Genomic DNA, 18,802 nt, shown 5'->3' on the forward strand with positions numbered 1-18,802 from the left:
ATACTTTTTCTTTTGATGTTTTTGATGAAGTACATAGTAGTTAAAAACACTATATAATATAAAGTGGGAACAGTCATTCTTATATTGTTCAATTTTCTGTTGAACATCCGGATCACTCATACTGTTGCTACAAAACATGTTTTGCATTGCAATATATGAACTGAAGTTTAAAGACACTTCTCATGAAGGGCATGATCATATGAATTGAAAGTTTAATGAAATTCATAAGCATTGTAATGATTTGTAGTGTTTAATACGTTCATTAGTAAACATTAACAAGCACATTATCTCATATTTTAAGCTTTGTGAATATATATTAGCTAATGATCTGTTAAGCATTATATAATGTTGGTTAATGATTTATTAATGAAAGTTATTATAAAGCGCAACCTAAAAATAATGATAAAAGAGAAAAAGACAAAGCAGAAACAGAGACTGTACCTGAGGGCTTTTAAATGGCAATACGTTTCAAAAGTGTACATAAAACTAAAATGCAGAAAAATCCATTCTCTTTTAATCTTGTGTAACAAAATCTTCCAGTGTGCAGTTTATCAGAAGAATACAGTATCAAAGCTCCAGGATAAAGCTTGATGCTGTGAGACTGGATTTATACAAACAATCAATCTTCAATCCATCCCTGAGCTAAATGTTTAAGAGTTTCGTAAAATAGTTCAAATATAGATTCAGTAAAATACATCCCTGATGAAAACACAAGACTGTGGGAGAATATACAAAAAGAGGGACCTTGCTTGATTTTTTTTTGCTCACGGCTCTGAAATCTTTTGAAGAATGGCCATGTTGAACTGTCTATAAAAAGCAAAGTGTGAGAACAGCCGCCAGTCACAGACCGTGTTTACATGCACACACTTCTGTCAATGCGAATCAATTGAGCCCGAATGTACTATTTATAAACTCTGATCTGATAAAAAAAGCAATTTACATGCACTGTATGCAATCTATTTTTGAATTATCTATGCATCTTTACATGCTAAATCTACAAAGACAGGAATCACATTTCAATGGCGATCAATAACCGAAGACAATGCGATCTGAATGATTTTGGATGATGTGCAAATCTAGGCAGACTCCAGGTGGCAAATGCGCACCAGTTGTTTTGGGAGCTGAGAGGGGCAGCGGAACGAGACTGGGGAGCCGTTTCCATGGAGACGCCGAGACTCGCCAGGGAAACCACATTTATTAGCGGGTGAGATCAATAGTCTGCTGGTGATGTCACTGGGAGAATTTGAAATGTTGTGAATCAGTGTGAGATGAGATGAAGGAAGAAGGAAAACAAGCTCTAATTATGCACCTGATGCGGCGGGTCAGCATGTGACAACAGGGACCCGCGGCGGACCCAGTGTCTGATCCTGTCATGTACATGTTAATGTGTTTAATAATTCGGAGGCAGTGCAATGCTAAACCCCAGCAGCTCTGTATGAAGGTAAGGTCACATCACAGTTGATGAAAACCTCAAAAATAATGACACATGATTGGAGTTACTTGTTTATGGTCATGGATGGGATGGGAGGCACAACTACTACCCTAAACATAGTCACTTCAACCCAATTCACCTCTTCGTTGAGAGTAAACAATGAAAGAACTACCAGCATCTTATTCTAACAGACACAGAGAAAGTTAATTTTTGGTCTGCAGTGATAATGAAAGATTGTGAAAACATTGTCCTCCCTATTCAGAGGCATAACTTGAGCTCTACTAATGCGGTGCAGCGGGCCAAGCGATTAAACGCATCCCTTCCATGTTAATCTTGTTCTAAACAGTGGAAATGTGATGAAGTACCACTCAAAAAGATATTGGGTGAACTCCATTGAAAGTGAGCATCACTATGCCCTACTTACTCTGAAGGGCAGAAGCACTTAAAGTGAGCACTCTGAAGGGTTTTGTGAGAACAATATAAGCGTTAGGAACTTGTATATTGTATCTGATTGTTACCGCATTCACACAGCACAATCAATCCATAAAAATTTTGTAGCTAATAAAACATTTGCATTAGTTTTAGTCATGGGTCATTATTTCCTATTTATTGTGGCACTTGAGGTAAACATGAAAATACACCAATTTGCAAGAAACTGATATTTTCTGTTGGGTTTTTAGTTACAAATAAATGATCTCAGTTTACAAATTTTTTTGAGGATGTGCCACTCATGATCATGTGATGGGATTTAGACAGTTGCTGACTTTTATTTGGAGTGACCCTTTAAATAGCCTCTGAAACCTTTTTTTTATTTTTATTTATTTATCAGGGACAATGCACAAAATACATGAGTCTTACGAAGAGATGCTTTGTGCCAGAGTTAGCCGAAGCTAATTTTCATCCGCAGTCCCCGGGGCAGGTGCACACAATTTAAGACATTAAAACATTGCATTACAAAACAACTATCAATAGAAATATAAGCTACACATAATATTATTCTATGAAGATTATATAAAAACAATCAGATGTACAAGATGAGAGAACATATTCAAAAGACCATTTCTACCTCTCTAACTCTCTTTTTGAGTTGCATGTCACTTTCAGTAAAGTCAGCTGGACAACACAAGCAAAAAACAAATAAAAAAACAGACAAAAAGCCAAAGCTAAAATCAAAACAGTTAATATGGAATGATGCTTTCTTATGTTGCCCCAAAGCAAAACCATAAAACGCACTTTCAGAAGCAAGTCGAACAAAACAATAAAAGAGAAACAAAACATCCAAACCAAAACAAACAAAAACCGATGCATGTCACTTTCTGTAATACCAGAAAACAAAACAAATGAAAACTTAAAAGAAAACAAACAAAATACAAAACAAAATCAAAGCATTTCAAAAGAAACAACTGGAGTAGCCTCCTTGAAAAACTTCAAAAACATCATGTCAGTTGCACAACCCAACCAAAAAACCAGACCAAAACAAAACAAGCCAAAAAACCAAAACCAAAAAACAATTACTTTTGAACAAATTTTAGATTAGCCTCAATGCAAAATATTCGAGTCGCACACTATGTCCAGTAAAGTCAGCAATGAAAAAAACCCCCAACCAAATCAAAACCATTTATACTATATATAAACAGTTCCACAAAAGCTGTCCCCCAAGCCTAGAATGTGCAGCCTGATGCCTCCTAACCCATTTAAAAAGATGAGTGGCCAGAAAATGTGTAATAATAAAATGACAGTTATCTTCCTTTGAGCTGAGAGCTATGAGCAGCCCTCTTTACCACACTGGCTAGGAGAAGAGACTGGACTCCATTACAGAGAAGCCAAAGAGACCACAGCTGTTAACCCTGAGCTCTACAAATCTGAGGGCTCAGAACCATATGAAACAAACTGAATAAAAGAAGACAGTCAAGAGACGGGGGAAAAAAAGGGCCGTACCGATTAACTCTTTATTTCTGATGTCCAAGGCCATGTTTCTGAGTGCAGTAGCGACGGCGCACACCACGCGGTCGTTGTCTATCCTCAGCAGCTCCACCAGGATGGGCAGACCCTTCTCTTTCCTCACCGCCGCACGGATGTACACTGACCACTAGGGGAGACACACACAAATAAACAGGTATGAGTTGCTAAGTATGACAATATTATTATTACAGTTTTCCAACTATATATAGTTCTACACATCAGCAGTTTTTGTGCATCTTCATAGTTGGATATGCCAGATGTCTGTAAAGTCTCATTTTGATTCAGCTTCCCGCTGATCGTGTGATCACACTACCCAGGTTGCAATGAAAGACTAACACTAGCTCAGAGCTTTTGCTCTCACAGGTTCTCTATGTATGACCCCAGCTGTGGGATCAGGCTTTATCAGTGACGGAGTGTCAGCTCAGATTAGACTATCTGCTACCCGGCACTTCTGCTGCAACAGGGGAGACCCAAAGGGCATCCCCTCACATTCCTCATTTTTGATGACCTCTGAATGTGTGCAATAGAAAAAACAGAGAGCTTCCAACCTAGACAGCATTTACACACTCAAGCACTCAAGACTTGAAAATTGTTTTAAACAGTAGGCTGTATAATAAGATACCTAATTTGGACAAATTCAAAAGCATCACATGGGTCCGTCACAGATGTAAGACGATTAAATTATTTATTTATTTGATTCAATATAATAATATAACAATATATATTTGATAGAGACAAATTTGCAAGAGACAACTTCTCACTTTGAACACATGAATGCACATGTCATTTATTTATAGAACGTAAACACAAGAGAAGCAAATGGCGCTGACAAGCATCCCACGTGAGTACGCATTCAGAGCATTTAAAGGGGCCGCGATCACTGAACAGTCATTAGCAGTCAACTGTTTTGCGTTTACAACCAACAGTGTATAGAACTACGCTTAACAACAAAGGTGAATTATGTATCTCACATTCACTACAATATAATATATATTATATATAAACAGTGATATTGTAAAATATTTTTCACAATTCAAAATAAACGTTTTTTTTTTATTTTATTTAAAGCCCGGCCAAAATCAAGCAGCATTTTGAGTTTAAATAGGCAAAAGTCCTAGCCTGGCTAAAACCAGACCATTCTCAGTTGTAAATTTCAAATCATTTCCAGAGGGGCGTCACCAGCGGACGTCGCGGGTAGACCTAAAACCAATCAGAGCGATGAAGAAGATGACGTATGCAGAGTGGCGGCCGGCGAGAAACATCTCCGAGCGTTGTTCTTTGCTCGTTTTTTTTTTTAAAAAAGGAAACGTTCAAATCGCTTAAAACAGACGCGATAGCTGATTCCAACGAGTGATGTTCGACGGCGGCATCCATCTTTATAATGTAGGCTACAAAATCTTCTTCTAAATCCCAGCGCTGTCGTCATCGTGTAAAGCCCGCCCCAACGTTTCTGATTGGTCTCGCGATTTCGATGGATTGGAAATGGGCTTGAATGATCTCTTTGCCAGACTAACTTTCAGAGCAAATCTAAATTTGCTAGGAAAGTTGTCTTGTTCTTCCCAGGCTACAAAAGTCCAATTAACGTGATTGGTTACAAGGTAGTTTGTGACGTCAGAAACACCAACGATTTCAAACCACGTTTTTTTGAGACTGTCTTTGGTTTACTGCAGTTTTAAAGGAGAAAATACTCAGCAATGGTGTTGACTTGTGAATTTTAACATGGTTTGTCTTTATGCATTTTAAAAACACCACATATATAAACAACATTAAAATCTTGATTTTCATCGCAGGGTGACTTTAAGAGTCTTTTATTGGACCATTATTGCAGTGATTATTATGTTTCTATCATGTTATATGTTTGGTTACAGTTCTTTTAACCCTAATCGATGGAGACCCAGAGAGACCATTTCTTGATGGAGATAACAATCACAACATTCATTTCCATCAAGAGGTGTATCATTTTTTTGGACAATCCAAGAGTAAAGCACTCAAAACAACAAATTCTCATCCCAAGGCATCATCTAACTGACACTTTTGACCATGCTTCAACATCCGACGCTTTAGGCACCCTTTAGCGTCAGTTAGCTATCCTAGGGCGTCATCTGCAGTAACTGGCGTTTTACCTTTAGCGTCAGTTAGATGACGCGGGTAGGTTTAGGTCTGGGGTAGGGTTAGACCACTAGGATAGCATCATCTAACTGACGCTAAAGGGTGCCTAAAGCGTCGGATGTTGAAGCATGGTCAAAAGCGTCAGTTAGATGACGCCTTGGGATGAGAACGGGCTGTCAGTAATGTCTACCCAAGCAAACTCCAAAGACTTCCAACAAATTTAAAGTCTGGACTCAGAGGTGCCAATTCATGAGTGAAAATGATTCTTCATGCTTACTCCCAACAATTCTTTCACTGTTTGAGCCTGATGAATCTTGACATTGTCATCCTGGAATATGGCCATGATGTGTCTTCGTACATGGTTGTTTAAGTAATGAAAAGCAACACATCCCAGATAGCAAACTGACATTGAATCAACGTGGAAATATGACATCGAAACAACGTTGATCTGACATTGTTTTGCTCATCGAATTAACGTTGAACCAACGTCAGACGCGTCATTCTTTCAAAACTAACGGAAAATCAACTTGAAATCAACGCGTTGTTTCAACGTTATGAAAGCAAACCAATTTTCGATTTTCATTTAGCTTTGAAGAATGCCGCGTCTGACGTTGGTTCAACGTTAATTCGATGAGCAAAATCAACGTTGTTTCAATGTCATGAGAGACGTTGTTTCCACGTTGATTCAATGTCAGTTTGCTATCTGGGATTCCATTAATTCGAGTTTGAAGAACTGTTGCCAAACATAACACGCTAGAAACAATAATCAGTGCAATAATGATTCAGTCACAGACTCCCAAGCATTGGCCTATTTAAATACAAACAGTCAGTGTATTTTAAAATGTAATTTATATCTGTGATTACATTTTCAAGGAGCTTTCATACTATTATCAATGTTGAAAACAATAGTGCTGTTACCTCCAAAGTGTTAGACTAGCAGCAAGCTAATTAGTTAGTCGAGGCTCTTGCCCTCTTTACTTGAGTTGCTGCACATGTAGAGTGTTTCAAATCAATCACTTGTAAGATTCATTTGCAGTTAGGATGCTGCCTAACATGGTGTCTAACAAGCAATCGGTTTAATTTCTGTGGTGTGCTGGAAGCCAGATGCCTGAGATTGTATTGAATATATCACAGAGGTAGTTTACTAGATTTAGGAAAAGAACAGAATAGAAATATTGCTATGTGGATATGTATATCTGTCATTTAGTTCAAATCAACTTGTATCGGTGCTTAAAGTAATTCAATTAAATAAATATCCTTGAAAATGTGTTCTTGACGACAAAGCATTCTTCACAAGTGGTTTTTTTTTTTAATGTTTTATATCCGTCTTAAGTTAAGGGCTTTGATTCCATTTCCTAGAACTCCCGGCGTGGGATTTATTAATCCCACTGTCCAAAATGAACTTTGAAAACATAAACAGAGAGCTTAGTTCACATATTAAACCAGGGCTCAATGTCAGCTCTTCTAGATGAACAAACAGAGAAGCAATTTTTGTGAACCGGACAAAATGGGCAGACAGACTCTGTCTCTTCCTCTCCCTGTTGCTTATCCCTTTGTCTCTCCTACAAACTCAACCCGACAACAAACACGTATGCAACCTGATGCCCTGTAGGTGTAAAGAGAGGGGTCATAGGGACGTCACTTTCATTTAACTTCTCGAAGGGGGTCTAAACCTGTTATGAGACTTCAAAACCAATCCAATTGCATCTGTCTCCATCTAAGAGTATTGATCTTGCAGAGCACATCTGGTGGATTAGAGCTCTCGAGCAACAGAGGTAAAACAAGCTTTTGTCGCTGAGAGACGGTAAAAAGGATGTGAGAACAAAGAGAGAAGCGGAAGCCAAGAGGGAGATTGGTGCTGGTTTAAACATCTGATGTAAGCAACAACTTTCAGATCAGGAAAAAAGCAATATTGCACCATTTTTTGTCACACTGTTCAATAAATGTAGATTCTGACAGCAGCGAGAATAAGTGTTTTGAGTGGTTCTTTGCATGTTGCTATGAATTGTACAATACTCAGAGCCATAAAAAAATATATAAATGTTTTAATCTATTTTTTAAAAATATTTTAAAGTTTTTTAAATATTTCTAAAGACCCATAATGCTATCAATACAAAAATATAAATAAATAAAATATATACAAATATAAATAAATATTATTTGAAATTATTTAAATACCCCCAACCAGTTTACATTTGCTTGCATTTTATTTTTTTTAAAGCATTGAATCCTTTTAAAAATATTTTTAATGACCCCTAACGCCACGTAAACAATGGCTTCCACTCAGAAAGATACCAATAACTAAGAATAAAAATAAATAAATTGGACGATGCAGATGCAGGTATCTGTACCAATCAATAAATTGGCCTAAATGGTCATATATTTCAAACAGTTCATCACCAATGATGAATGTTGACACATGAATTTCAGTTAATTTATTTGTATCTTAAACTGCAATATGCGTTGGATACCGAGCCAAGAGCTTACCTTCCAACTCCCGGCAGCCAGGTTCTGCAGCGCCCCGGCGGCCCCCTCCAGCGTGTCTGGGTTGGAACACTCGGACAGGAGGGTGAGGTAGGGCTTTACTATCGACGGATGCCACAGCATCTGAATACCCTTGGGGGGATCTGCAGTATCCGGCAGCGGTCCCACACCATCCCACTACAGAAACAACGAGTGTGACATGAAAAACAACAAAGTCAGATGGGAAGACACACATAAATCCCTCACTATTTACATTTAAAAGGGGTGTTCACACTGACATAAATCTGCAGCGAGCAGCTATTCGACTACCAATGAGAAATCAGAGAAGAGCATGTGATCTGACTGAGAAGTTACTGTGAGGCTTTTACTGTTCTGTATGAATATATATACGCTAATGTTCAAAATTTTGGGGTCGGTTCGGTACGTTTTTGAAAAAGTTTTTGAAAGAAGTCTTCTAAATTCACCATGGTTGCATTTATTTGTTTAGGACACACAAAAATATTTTAGAATTGAATAACTTTTCTATTTGAATGTATTTTAAAATCTAATTTATTCCTTTGATAAGAAAACAGAATTTTCAGCATCATTACTCCAGTCTTCAGTGTCAAATGATCCTTCAGAAATCATTGTAATATGGTGCTGAATAAACAATTATTATTATTAAAACATGTTTTTTCCACTTAATATTTATGTGGAAACCATTTCTTCCCCAGGATTCTTTGATGAATAGAAATTTCAAAACATTTATTTGTATGCAATTTATTTGAATAAAAATCTTTAGTCACATTTGATTAATTTAACACCTCTGCTGAATAAAAGTATGTTTCTTAAATTTTAATGAGACCAAACATTTTTTAACAGTAGTGTATATCTATCTATATAATAATAATAAAAATATATAAGGATAACCATATCAGAAATTGTTTGCATTCATGTATGAATAATTGTTTCTCTTCATCATGATATGATGTATTATACACTGCTGCGTTTTCTATTACAGTACAAACAGCTTCAGAGCTGACACAAACATTTTTCACTTTTACTTATTTATCTTTTGATAACAGAGTTTTCCACCAATAACATCACGGCATCCGACCAACAGTACAGCGACCTGGTGAACTCCGGAGATAAAATCACTGTCATTCTGTTCAGGACAAAAGTCGACTGTAACCCCGTGGCACACACACACACACACAAACCCAGATCTCTTGACAAATCTGGGCCTGAATAAACACAGACCCGGGCAGGAAAGACGAGCTGTAAGCCAGTGTTCGGCTGACGCTGAGGCGTGTGGGTGAGTCAGTTTGAAAAGTGCTGGTCTCACAGGCTGACCTACTTTCAGGCAGAGCAACTTGTGAAAAACCTCAGCATCTCAAACTAGCTCTGGCACTCAGCCTCACTCTCCCTTCATTATTAATGAGTCTGTTTTCATCTCCCCTCTGTTGTTCAATCAACTGCTGGAGGGTGGAGAAGCCCCTGTGAGGCTCCTGCTTTCCATACGCTGAACGCAAAGAAGCGGAGAGGAGATTTGGATTAATCTGTGGTTTCACTATATGCAAACAGTGAGTGCAACATTTAGCCTTACACCGTGTCTACACCGGAAGTGAGCGGTGCAAAGCATGTGACAAAAGCCAATAGAGGCCATTATAATCAGTGTGCGAAGTGTGATGTGTCGGGTCCCCCAAAGTAATCTGATGCTTCTTACAGTACAATACTCCACACACACTTACATTTCTGAAAGCAGGACATTAAATTGAATAAAAATGACGATAAACTAAATCATGATATTTTTGTAAACATCTACTCTTCGTTATAAGGTGTCCTTACAGTGTAATTATACATTTAAATACAGAGTAATATTAATTAACTACATGCATTTACTATAGGGTTAGGATAAATGTTTGGTTTAAGGTTAATTGCCCATAATGATGCATAATATATAGTTATTACTATAGTAACTACAACATGCATCATGTGTAACGAACACTAAAATAAAGTGTTACCAATATCTTATTATTAGATGGCTCTGCATTTGACCACTTGTCAAGGAAAATGTACATATCTGACCACTTTTCCATTGAAAATAATGTTCATATTTATGAAATTACAAAAATGTATGTGATTCTTTAAACAACAAAGATTACATTTCTAAGAACTTCTCTGATACATCATCTCGCACATCCATATTTATTGCACATTTCAAAGGGATACTCCACTTTTTTGGATATAGGCTAATTTTACAACTGCCTCAGAGTTAAACAGTTGAGTTTTACCGTTTTCGAATGCATTCAGTCGATTTTCTGATACCAGACTGTAACCAGACAGTTTCTGGTCTCTATATATTTTTTCCAACTATGGTAGTCAATGAGACCAGAAATGGTCTGGTTACTGATATTTTTCTAAATATCAGAAAATCAGCTGAATTGATTCAAAAACGGTAAAACTCAACTGTTTAACTCTGAGGGAGTTGTAAAATGAGCCTATTTAAAAAAAAAATGGAGTATCCCTTTAAGCCTCTAAACTCTGGTGTGCACCACTAATATTTTATCCAGCAAATGTACAAATCTAGATTGATTTGTCTCTTTTTGGAATGAGTCAAATCTGCTCAAATGCTTGTCTTTAAGCACAAAACGAGAGTGAAGATGAATCTAAAAATGACAATGTGATCCTAATGCTTCCTCTGAACTATCAGAGCGTAAAACCGCATCTGAAATTGTCAAAAAACTTTCTCTTGCCCTTTCCTTGTCAGCGATCTTCGAGAGTAATGAGCACTCCATGCACCATTTCTCAGCGTAAACTCAAAGAAGGGTATCAGTGCTCGGTGGGTTGAAATTGGTCTGGTTTACATACTCTCTCCTCTCAGTCAATTAGCTCCGCTAAACACTGCCCTGCCCCAACAGTGCCGTGGCGGCACGCTCTGGTTTCCTGGGCTACCTCACTGCCATTTAGTGATAAATGATTCAACAGAGTACATTAGCCTTCTGTTGCCCGGAGGCTCAGGTGTCCTCTTTCAAAACGTCTCGGCTGAGGAAAAGTTCCGGCACATGATACGAGAGGGCACCTTAGGTAATGGGGAGAAACGGCCCTCTTTTTACAGGACAACAGGTATAGATCCTTGTTGCATCTCCTTCATTTCTGTGATCTGACTGAAGGAGACACATCTGACTGAATCCTAAAACAGATCTGCAAACTTATGTACGGGTGTTCGAGGCGATGAATGAGGGAAAAATATTTAACTGCAAAAGAAAATGCAAAATATCCCCGAACTATGTTTAATAAAACAGTATATGCGCTCATAATCTCAACAGAGCAATAGCTTTGATGTATTATTCGAATCTGACTGCATAAAAATGTTCCCTGCTTCTTGTTAGAGACTGGAGAGTGTTGTGATGGACATCTCTTTCTTGCAGCAAACGCAGGTCTTCTTTTAGCTAGTATCAAAGTTATAGAGGATTATATCAGTGGCTACAGTATATCACTGGCTATTAGCTTTATGGCTCCTCTGGATCGGGACATCTCCAGAGGGAGTTGTGTTACACAACTGCTCTCCCACCTCCACGTCTGCATGGAGGATCCCGGCTGGCTTTTTCTTGCGTGAGATTAATGAAGAGATTCCTCTGCTATGGAGGAGCTGCCTGTAAAAAGCTTGTTTTTTTTCCCTCCTCCCTTTAGTCTGACGCCCACAAACAGTGTGATTTATCAGCCGTAGAGCGCTTCCCTGGGGAAACTCACTGTCTGACGGTGTGTTTCTGTGTAGGCGGTGAGGGTTACGTTTGGAAAGGAAATAATTGATAAAAGGCTGCCGTGTAAATCTGTAATTTGGGGAACTCACTGAAACATAAATTAGGATTATTCTGAGGTGACGAGGGGTGTATGTCCAAAATGTTAATTGTGTTATTCCTATTTTAGTCTAATTTATGCTCGGTTCAGCAGAAAAAGCATTTTACTGTGAAATAAAGCTACTATCTCTAGTCTGTTATATGTTCCCCGTGTCTTGTAAGGACTTTTGTTGTATTTCCTGTTTCTAGTGCCATGTTTGTAGTTCGTTGTAATTTGTCCTGTTGATTAGTTTGATTGTTCCAAGGTCTTGTTACTGTGTGTTCACACTGGACACGAATAGCGCGTCAAATTCGCACCTACCACGTCTAGTTATACGCTTGAACACTTTGAATCCATTTGCGCGTCAAAAGCGAAATTGATGCGTGTAAAAACAAAAGTTTGAAGCGAAATTTACGTGCGTCAGAATCGAAACCCGTTGGCGGCCATCTTTTTTATGTTGATCAAGCATTCATTGAGAGAGTCACCGCTCTGTATTTGCTGATGATTGGGGATAATCGTCGCCGAATTTGTGTCCACCAGACCGTTTGGCGAGTTTCACCATTTGCTCGCTCCAGGAGCTGCGCCTGGATGACGGCCACTGTCAGCGGTATTTCCGCCTGTCGCGCCCAGTTTGATGACCTGTTGTCCCGCATCGGAGCGAGGATCACCCTCGCCCTCATCCACCTAATATGTCATTTATTTTTGTTTTGATGATAAATAGAGCCAGCCTACAAAAGTTATAACCTGTCGTGTGATTTTTTTCTCTCTCGCGTCCAGACACGAACTTATGCACATGTATGTTGGTTGTCTTTACATTATAATAAAATTTCATATAATCTACAGTAGATATGGAATAAATAACATTCAATACAAAATGAACATGTCTCATATATTGAAATAAAGTTTTAAGTCATAAAATATTTGCTTTGTTGTGCATTAGAACCACACTAGGCATTTAGTCATCTTACAAAAATGATTGAATCCCGATACTTTACCACGAGAGCAAGCAGCTAGGCTCCTGATTGGTTAACGCGGCGCGAATTGACTCCAAAGTTCAGATTTTTCAACTCGGGCAGCAGGCTCGAATTCACGTCAAACTAAATAACTAAATCATTCGCGCTTAACGCGGCGGGCGCTCAATTCGCGCAAGACTCATTCACGTGTGTGACGTGTCTTTTCATTGACTTAACATTGAAATCACTCCCACTTTAAAGATCCTCGTTCATGTTACTTTGAACCTTGATTCCCAAGCAAATGTGTTCGAGTTATTGTTAGCATGTGTAAGGGTCACATCACAGCTACAAATGCCTGTAAATGCAGCACTTAACCGGCCCACCTGGTCCTGAGACGACTTCTTCTTTTTCTTCTTTCCCCAGCAGCCTGAGGTCTCTCCGTCCTTTCCACCTGCGTCGCTACACAGGAGGCCGTCCAGCTCATCCGTCCCCATCTGCTGTCCCTGAGACGTTTCAGCCGCAAGCCGATACGAGAGGTTCCTCAAAATGCATACACAGTTTTCTATGGTCTGACGGAGAAAGAGAGAGACAGATATTGGGCAGGTATTAGTCTAGCTTCACTGAGCTCTTGATAGAGCCCATCTGGCTAGAGGGGCCAAACTTCATCTATTCAACCCCTGCTGGACAGAAGACAGGAGCACACACACATTTGTTCACTCTCACACACAACACTCTACATGCACTACTTGTTTTGCCGTTTAGCTGAATAACGAATAACAAGAGGAACAAAAGCAGCCGTTATAGCAAGTGTGTCAGTTATTTACTTTCGGAATATTGCTTGTCATCCAGTTATTAAAAATGTCTTTACTGTTAGGTGATTGACTTTGAGAAAACACTGATATTCCTAGGGCTTGCCAAAGACAACAAGGTTACATGTATGTCCAACTGTGTTTAAAACCTAGCTTCTATTTCAAGACCTTCTTCTATTTCCTCTGTCTATGTCTCTCTTTCACTTCGTCTTACTTCCTTATTTCCTCTGTCTCATCTTTCTTAGTGCTGGCTGGGAGTATAGGCTGCATTGGCACTAAGTATATGAAAGTACTTAATTATACGTCTGACACGGTCTCCCATTTAAATGTGATTAAAGGATATACCCGCAGATGGGGAAAAATGACCAGCCAAATCCATCGGCTCACACTCCATTTAACAGGGTATTACAAGGAGACACAGCAGAGCAGGCACAATGCTTGACAGCACAAAATAGAAAATAAATGCTTGCAAAATGATGATGAAAAACGAGTGTTTTTCACAATCTCCATGTTTTTTCCTTTTCCCCCATCATGAAATGAGGAGGACTATTCCCTTCACAAACAAAAATAATGACTGTAATCAGAGAAATGCTCTGAGAATTATGCACTGGCATTTCAGACGTAAGGATACGTATTGACTCTCAAAAGCCCTTCTCTGTGCCAGACAGGGCTGGCTTTGCTTTCTCCGTTGGTGTTTGAGGAAAATGAAACAAGTTCTGCTGAGATTTCCCTAGAAATGTGCGACAGAATGAATTTTGGCGACATGGCGACATTTGGGGCAACACCATCTCTCTTACTGGCAGCGATTCAGAAAGTCCTCATTTTAAATGCAAAAGTCAACAGGAGAGAGCTTGACCAACCACAGGGTTAACAGCACATTGAGACCACGGGTGGCATGCTTTCAGCAATTACAGCTCTGCTGGGCCAACACCTGGTGAAAACAGCTCCAAATCACTTCACAAAGAAATAGGAGGGATTAGGGTGATTGACCTTTTTTAAAGCCAAAGTGTTCAGTGAAATGGTTGATGTTAATGGATGAAAAAGGGTGCTTAGTGCTATAAAAGGAGCTAAACGGGCATAAAGAAGAAGAAAACAGGTCACCATAGGTTGGATGTGCGTTTACAGGAAGTGTTACAGATTTAGTATTTTTAATTTTAGAGAAAATACAAAAGTCACAGTAAAATGGGGACAAATGGCCAAGCCCATTATACATGATTTCTATGCTTAGCACAAAACAGATCAGATTACTCAAGGGTGATGTAAATTTCATCATCAGCGCATTCGCTCAAATTCTGACTGTTGCTTCACAGTCGAAAAAATAATTGGATGAGATCGAACTAAAAACTAACTACTGGAGATGGCGACATCAACAGTCGTCTGCATAGACTCACTTGTGCAAGGAGGATAAGAAATACCACAACTCTAGTTTAAGTACAAAGACATTTTTAACACTCATAACATCCGGAAAGAAAAAGCGCAGAGCAGACACAGAACAAGATGAAACTTTCTAGTGCACATGTGTCAAGCAGCAAACCGAGTATACTTTAAAAGGCTGTGCATTCAGCTGTATGTTAAGCATTCGCTTAAACACTAGCACAATTTAAATTACTTTAATTGCGCAAAACTGCAATGTGATTTCAAAACGGGATGATTTTTGAGTTTAAGCTTACGAATTACTGTATACCTCATTTAATTATTACTAAAATATGTGATTGGGAAAAAAAATGAGATAAAAAAGCGTGCCAACTGGCTATAGCCTATTCACTAGCTTTCAAAATATCTAAATATATAAAAAATAAAGTCATATAGATTTGGAATGACATGAAAGTGAGACAAATTATTTTACATTTTCGGCAGAATTGTTTATTTAACCCTCAAAATCCTCCACATACAGGCTATAAAAGCTGAAGAGTTCTCACAAGTGCTGTGCATTTGGAAACTGTGAAAAGCGGCGGTTGAGAGCGCGCCACAGGGGGATTTAGACAGCGAGAATTGTGGGAAAGTCTGAAAATGACCAGAGGGAAAAAACTGTATCACACTCCAACATTCACACCCTCTGCTCTTCAATTCTCATTAGGACAGATGCATCCCCTCCGCTCTTCTATTAGCGCGCTGGGCCTGACGAAGGGCTGCCAGTTAAATCATGATTAAAGAACGCCATTTAGAAGAGCGGGCATTCGCAACCTTCAGAGAGCAGCCAACCACAGAGCTGTTTATTTGTTACAGAGCATTCCACGCACCGGTACACAGTCCACACATAAAAACTTTTACAACATGTTGCCTGCCTTTATAACACAGGGAGAGATGGACAGATCCCGAGAGGAAAGTGTACCTTGCTATCAATCTCACTGCTTCCGAGAGAAGTCTGGATGACGAAAAGCAGCGTGTCAGTCAGACCCTCACACTCTCTCATCCGCCTCCGAGCCTCCTCTCCTGCTGAACTCACATTCCTGGGAGAGAGAGAGAGAGAAGGAAACACAGGTCAGTGATGAGTGCATTAAATCCGGGAGATTCAATCACACGGGTGCAGATTCCCTCCGGGGATAGAACCCACTTTATATCGTACCACTGTGACAAACAAAATGCAAATGTCTCACATTTCACAAGACATTCAAACAAATCGCTCCAAACCTCCCACCTCTGACATGTATTAATACATGAATATATTAGTCTTCAGGGTGAGAAACACTGATACAGCTAGGTATTTGACTGTTAACAGTGTGAGAGAAACAAAGAATATTGGCATCATTCCAATTGGATAATCCAATAATGATTCTTATTAGTTTGTGTATTAAAAAAAAAATCAATCAGGTGTACACTGTTGAATATGGACGGATGTAATAGGCTTATTGTACAAACACAAACACATTGTTCTAACCAGATACAACAGCTACAAGTAAAAAGTGAAAGTGAAAATGCTGCCAATTTGACAAATCTCATCCGATTGGCTGATCCGAACATATTTGATGTTTAAAATGTGGTTTAAAAGATGATTGAGGACCAATGAGATTTCATTGTGGGTGGATTGACAACATTCAGTTGACAATTCTGGGAGGTAGTAGCCAATCATCTCTCAATAAACTATTAGTCACATGACTTGATACAGTAGTCACATGACTTTTTTGTGCTATGCATTTGGAAAATGTGTTACCACTTTTGCTTCTATGCATATTTTCTTATTTATAATAAGCCATGTACAATTTATGTACAATTCGGACATTTTTGCTACCATTCGGTACTTTACCTGAAAAAAGTATCATAGTTTACAAGAAAATATTAAGCAGCACAACTGAGCCAATTTCCATACGAATTGGAACAAATTTGAAGGAGGAAAAGTAGAAAAATTGAAAAGTGTACTCTTTCAGTGTACAAAATGACCACTACTGTAATGCGTGGAGTCTTATGCCTGGTTCAGATTACACGATTTTTTTTGTCTGTTACGATAGTCATGTTGTCAGATTACGCGATTTTGACTCCTAAAATCTTGTCGTGTCGTGGACAAGACACATGTCAGACTACATGTTGCTTCCTGACCAGTCATCGCATGCCGTCTTTAACGGCGCACGTGATGTCATCGAGAAGGCGAAACTAGTAGCGAGTGACTTCCGGAAACAAACGTAACAATGGATGAAGCGGTGAGTGTTGTATTGGCTGTCCTGTGTTCAGAAAAAGTAAAAAAAAGAAAGAAAACCCGACAATGGACACGTTTCCTGGATTGCTCGAAGAGGACAGTATGGGCTGTCAATCCCAAAGAGAACTTGAAGTAAAATATTGTTTTCTTATATATTTTTACTTTTAGTTTTAACGTTAGCACCATCGTCTCTCTTTCGTTTCGCCATTTTTGAAAGTTGTGTAAGTGCTCCTATTAGTCATCCTCATACATGTGACGGAACCGTCATGGACGACTGTTAAAAAAATTAAACATGATAGTCTTTTTTTCGTAATGTCGTGAAGCATCGCAGATGCCACGTAGGTTGTCACCCACTATGACACACTATACGAGAAGATACGATCGAATTTTCCGTCCCGACGCCGTTGTCGTTTACGAATCCCCACGACACCCTACGTCAAACGGATCGTGACAAAATCGGGCTAAAATCGTGTAATCTGAACCAGGCATTAATGTAAGATGTTGAATGTAATCAGCATGATGAGAGGAATCAGGTGTACTAACTTTCATTTTTCAAGATCAAAGGGTTCAGACGTTTTTTGAACTGGTGGTTGTGCTATAGACTTGGTCCTAGAAACCCCAAAGTTGGTCAGATTAATGTTCTTTACCATCACGACAAGTGTGCCAATTTTCATAACTTTCCTAGTTACGGTTAATAGAGTTCCATGGACTCCCAGTGGGGAATAGTAATAATAAAAAAAACATTTTGATTACGTATGTAAACTCATTCCCTTAAGAAGGGAACAGAGACGTACATCGAACGTGACCGACTGAAAGAGAACTAACAATCGCTAAAAATCGTACCAACCCCAATATTTTTAACTTAGATTATGACTTCTTCCAGACTGTATCTGCCAACTGTGACCTTTTCAATATCGCGGGCATGCTGAAGAATAATCGTATTTAACAACCCAATTACTCAGCATGACATAGCAAAACTAGAGGCCAAACAGCTAACAAAATGTATTGTCATGGTCAAAGCTGTTTAAGACAAAAACATTTAATATTTATCGTGCCTGGTGTAATGCATTCAATGTCTCTACAAATGAGACAACAGACATTAAAACTCCATCCGCATGTCTACTAAACTCTCCATTACAGCAAATCATAGTTCCATTAAACGCTCTACTCCTCATCATATCATTGTACTGAAAATGGTTCGATATTAGTTAAAAACTCCCTTGTGTGCCTGACCAAAAGAATATGACACATGTGTTTCTACACACACCATTTGAAACTGCTTTTGGGAATACAGCCCACTCGTTATGATAAATTTCACTCACATCATCTATAATGAGAAACAAGTCAACAACTCATAGGATTTGCATTTCTATATTCACCAGAAGCGAATCAATTGCTATGTATCATTTATTAGAGCCTGGCCTCCACCTCTATTATAGATGAATGAAACTGAAAAGGCATTGGAAATACATAATTTAGCCTGCATATGGAGCATTTGAATTACAAACTTATCTATTTAGTTTCTTTATGGCCCTGCTTTATTGCATCATTAAATATTCAACAGGCCTGACAGCACCAGCGTTTGAATTTAAGACCTATAGGT

At 38.8% G+C, this 18,802-nt stretch overlaps 1 protein-coding gene across 5 annotated transcripts in view; it reads right to left on the reverse strand.

The window, feature by feature from the left end:
- Window positions 1–18,802, reverse strand: part of ctnnd2a (catenin delta 2a) — a 276,192-nt gene that overhangs the window by 29,798 nt on the left and 227,592 nt on the right. For all 5 annotated transcript variants that reach the window (XM_089125770.1, XM_089125769.1, XM_089125768.1 and 2 more), the window contains 4 exons: window positions 15,901–16,018; window positions 13,143–13,328; window positions 7,991–8,164; window positions 3,371–3,521 (listed from right to left, as the gene is read on the reverse strand). In XM_089125770.1, coding sequence (XP_088981896.1) covers window positions 3,371–3,521; window positions 7,991–8,164; window positions 13,143–13,328; window positions 15,901–16,018 — 629 coding nt within the window. The remainder of the gene's footprint in view (window positions 1–3,370; window positions 3,522–7,990; window positions 8,165–13,142; window positions 13,329–15,900; window positions 16,019–18,802) is intronic.

Source organism: Pimephales promelas, chromosome 22 (assembly GCF_988280905.1).
Source record: "Pimephales promelas chromosome 22, fPimPro1.hap1.1, whole genome shotgun sequence".
Lineage (NCBI taxonomy): Eukaryota > Metazoa > Chordata > Actinopteri > Cypriniformes > Leuciscidae > Pimephales > Pimephales promelas.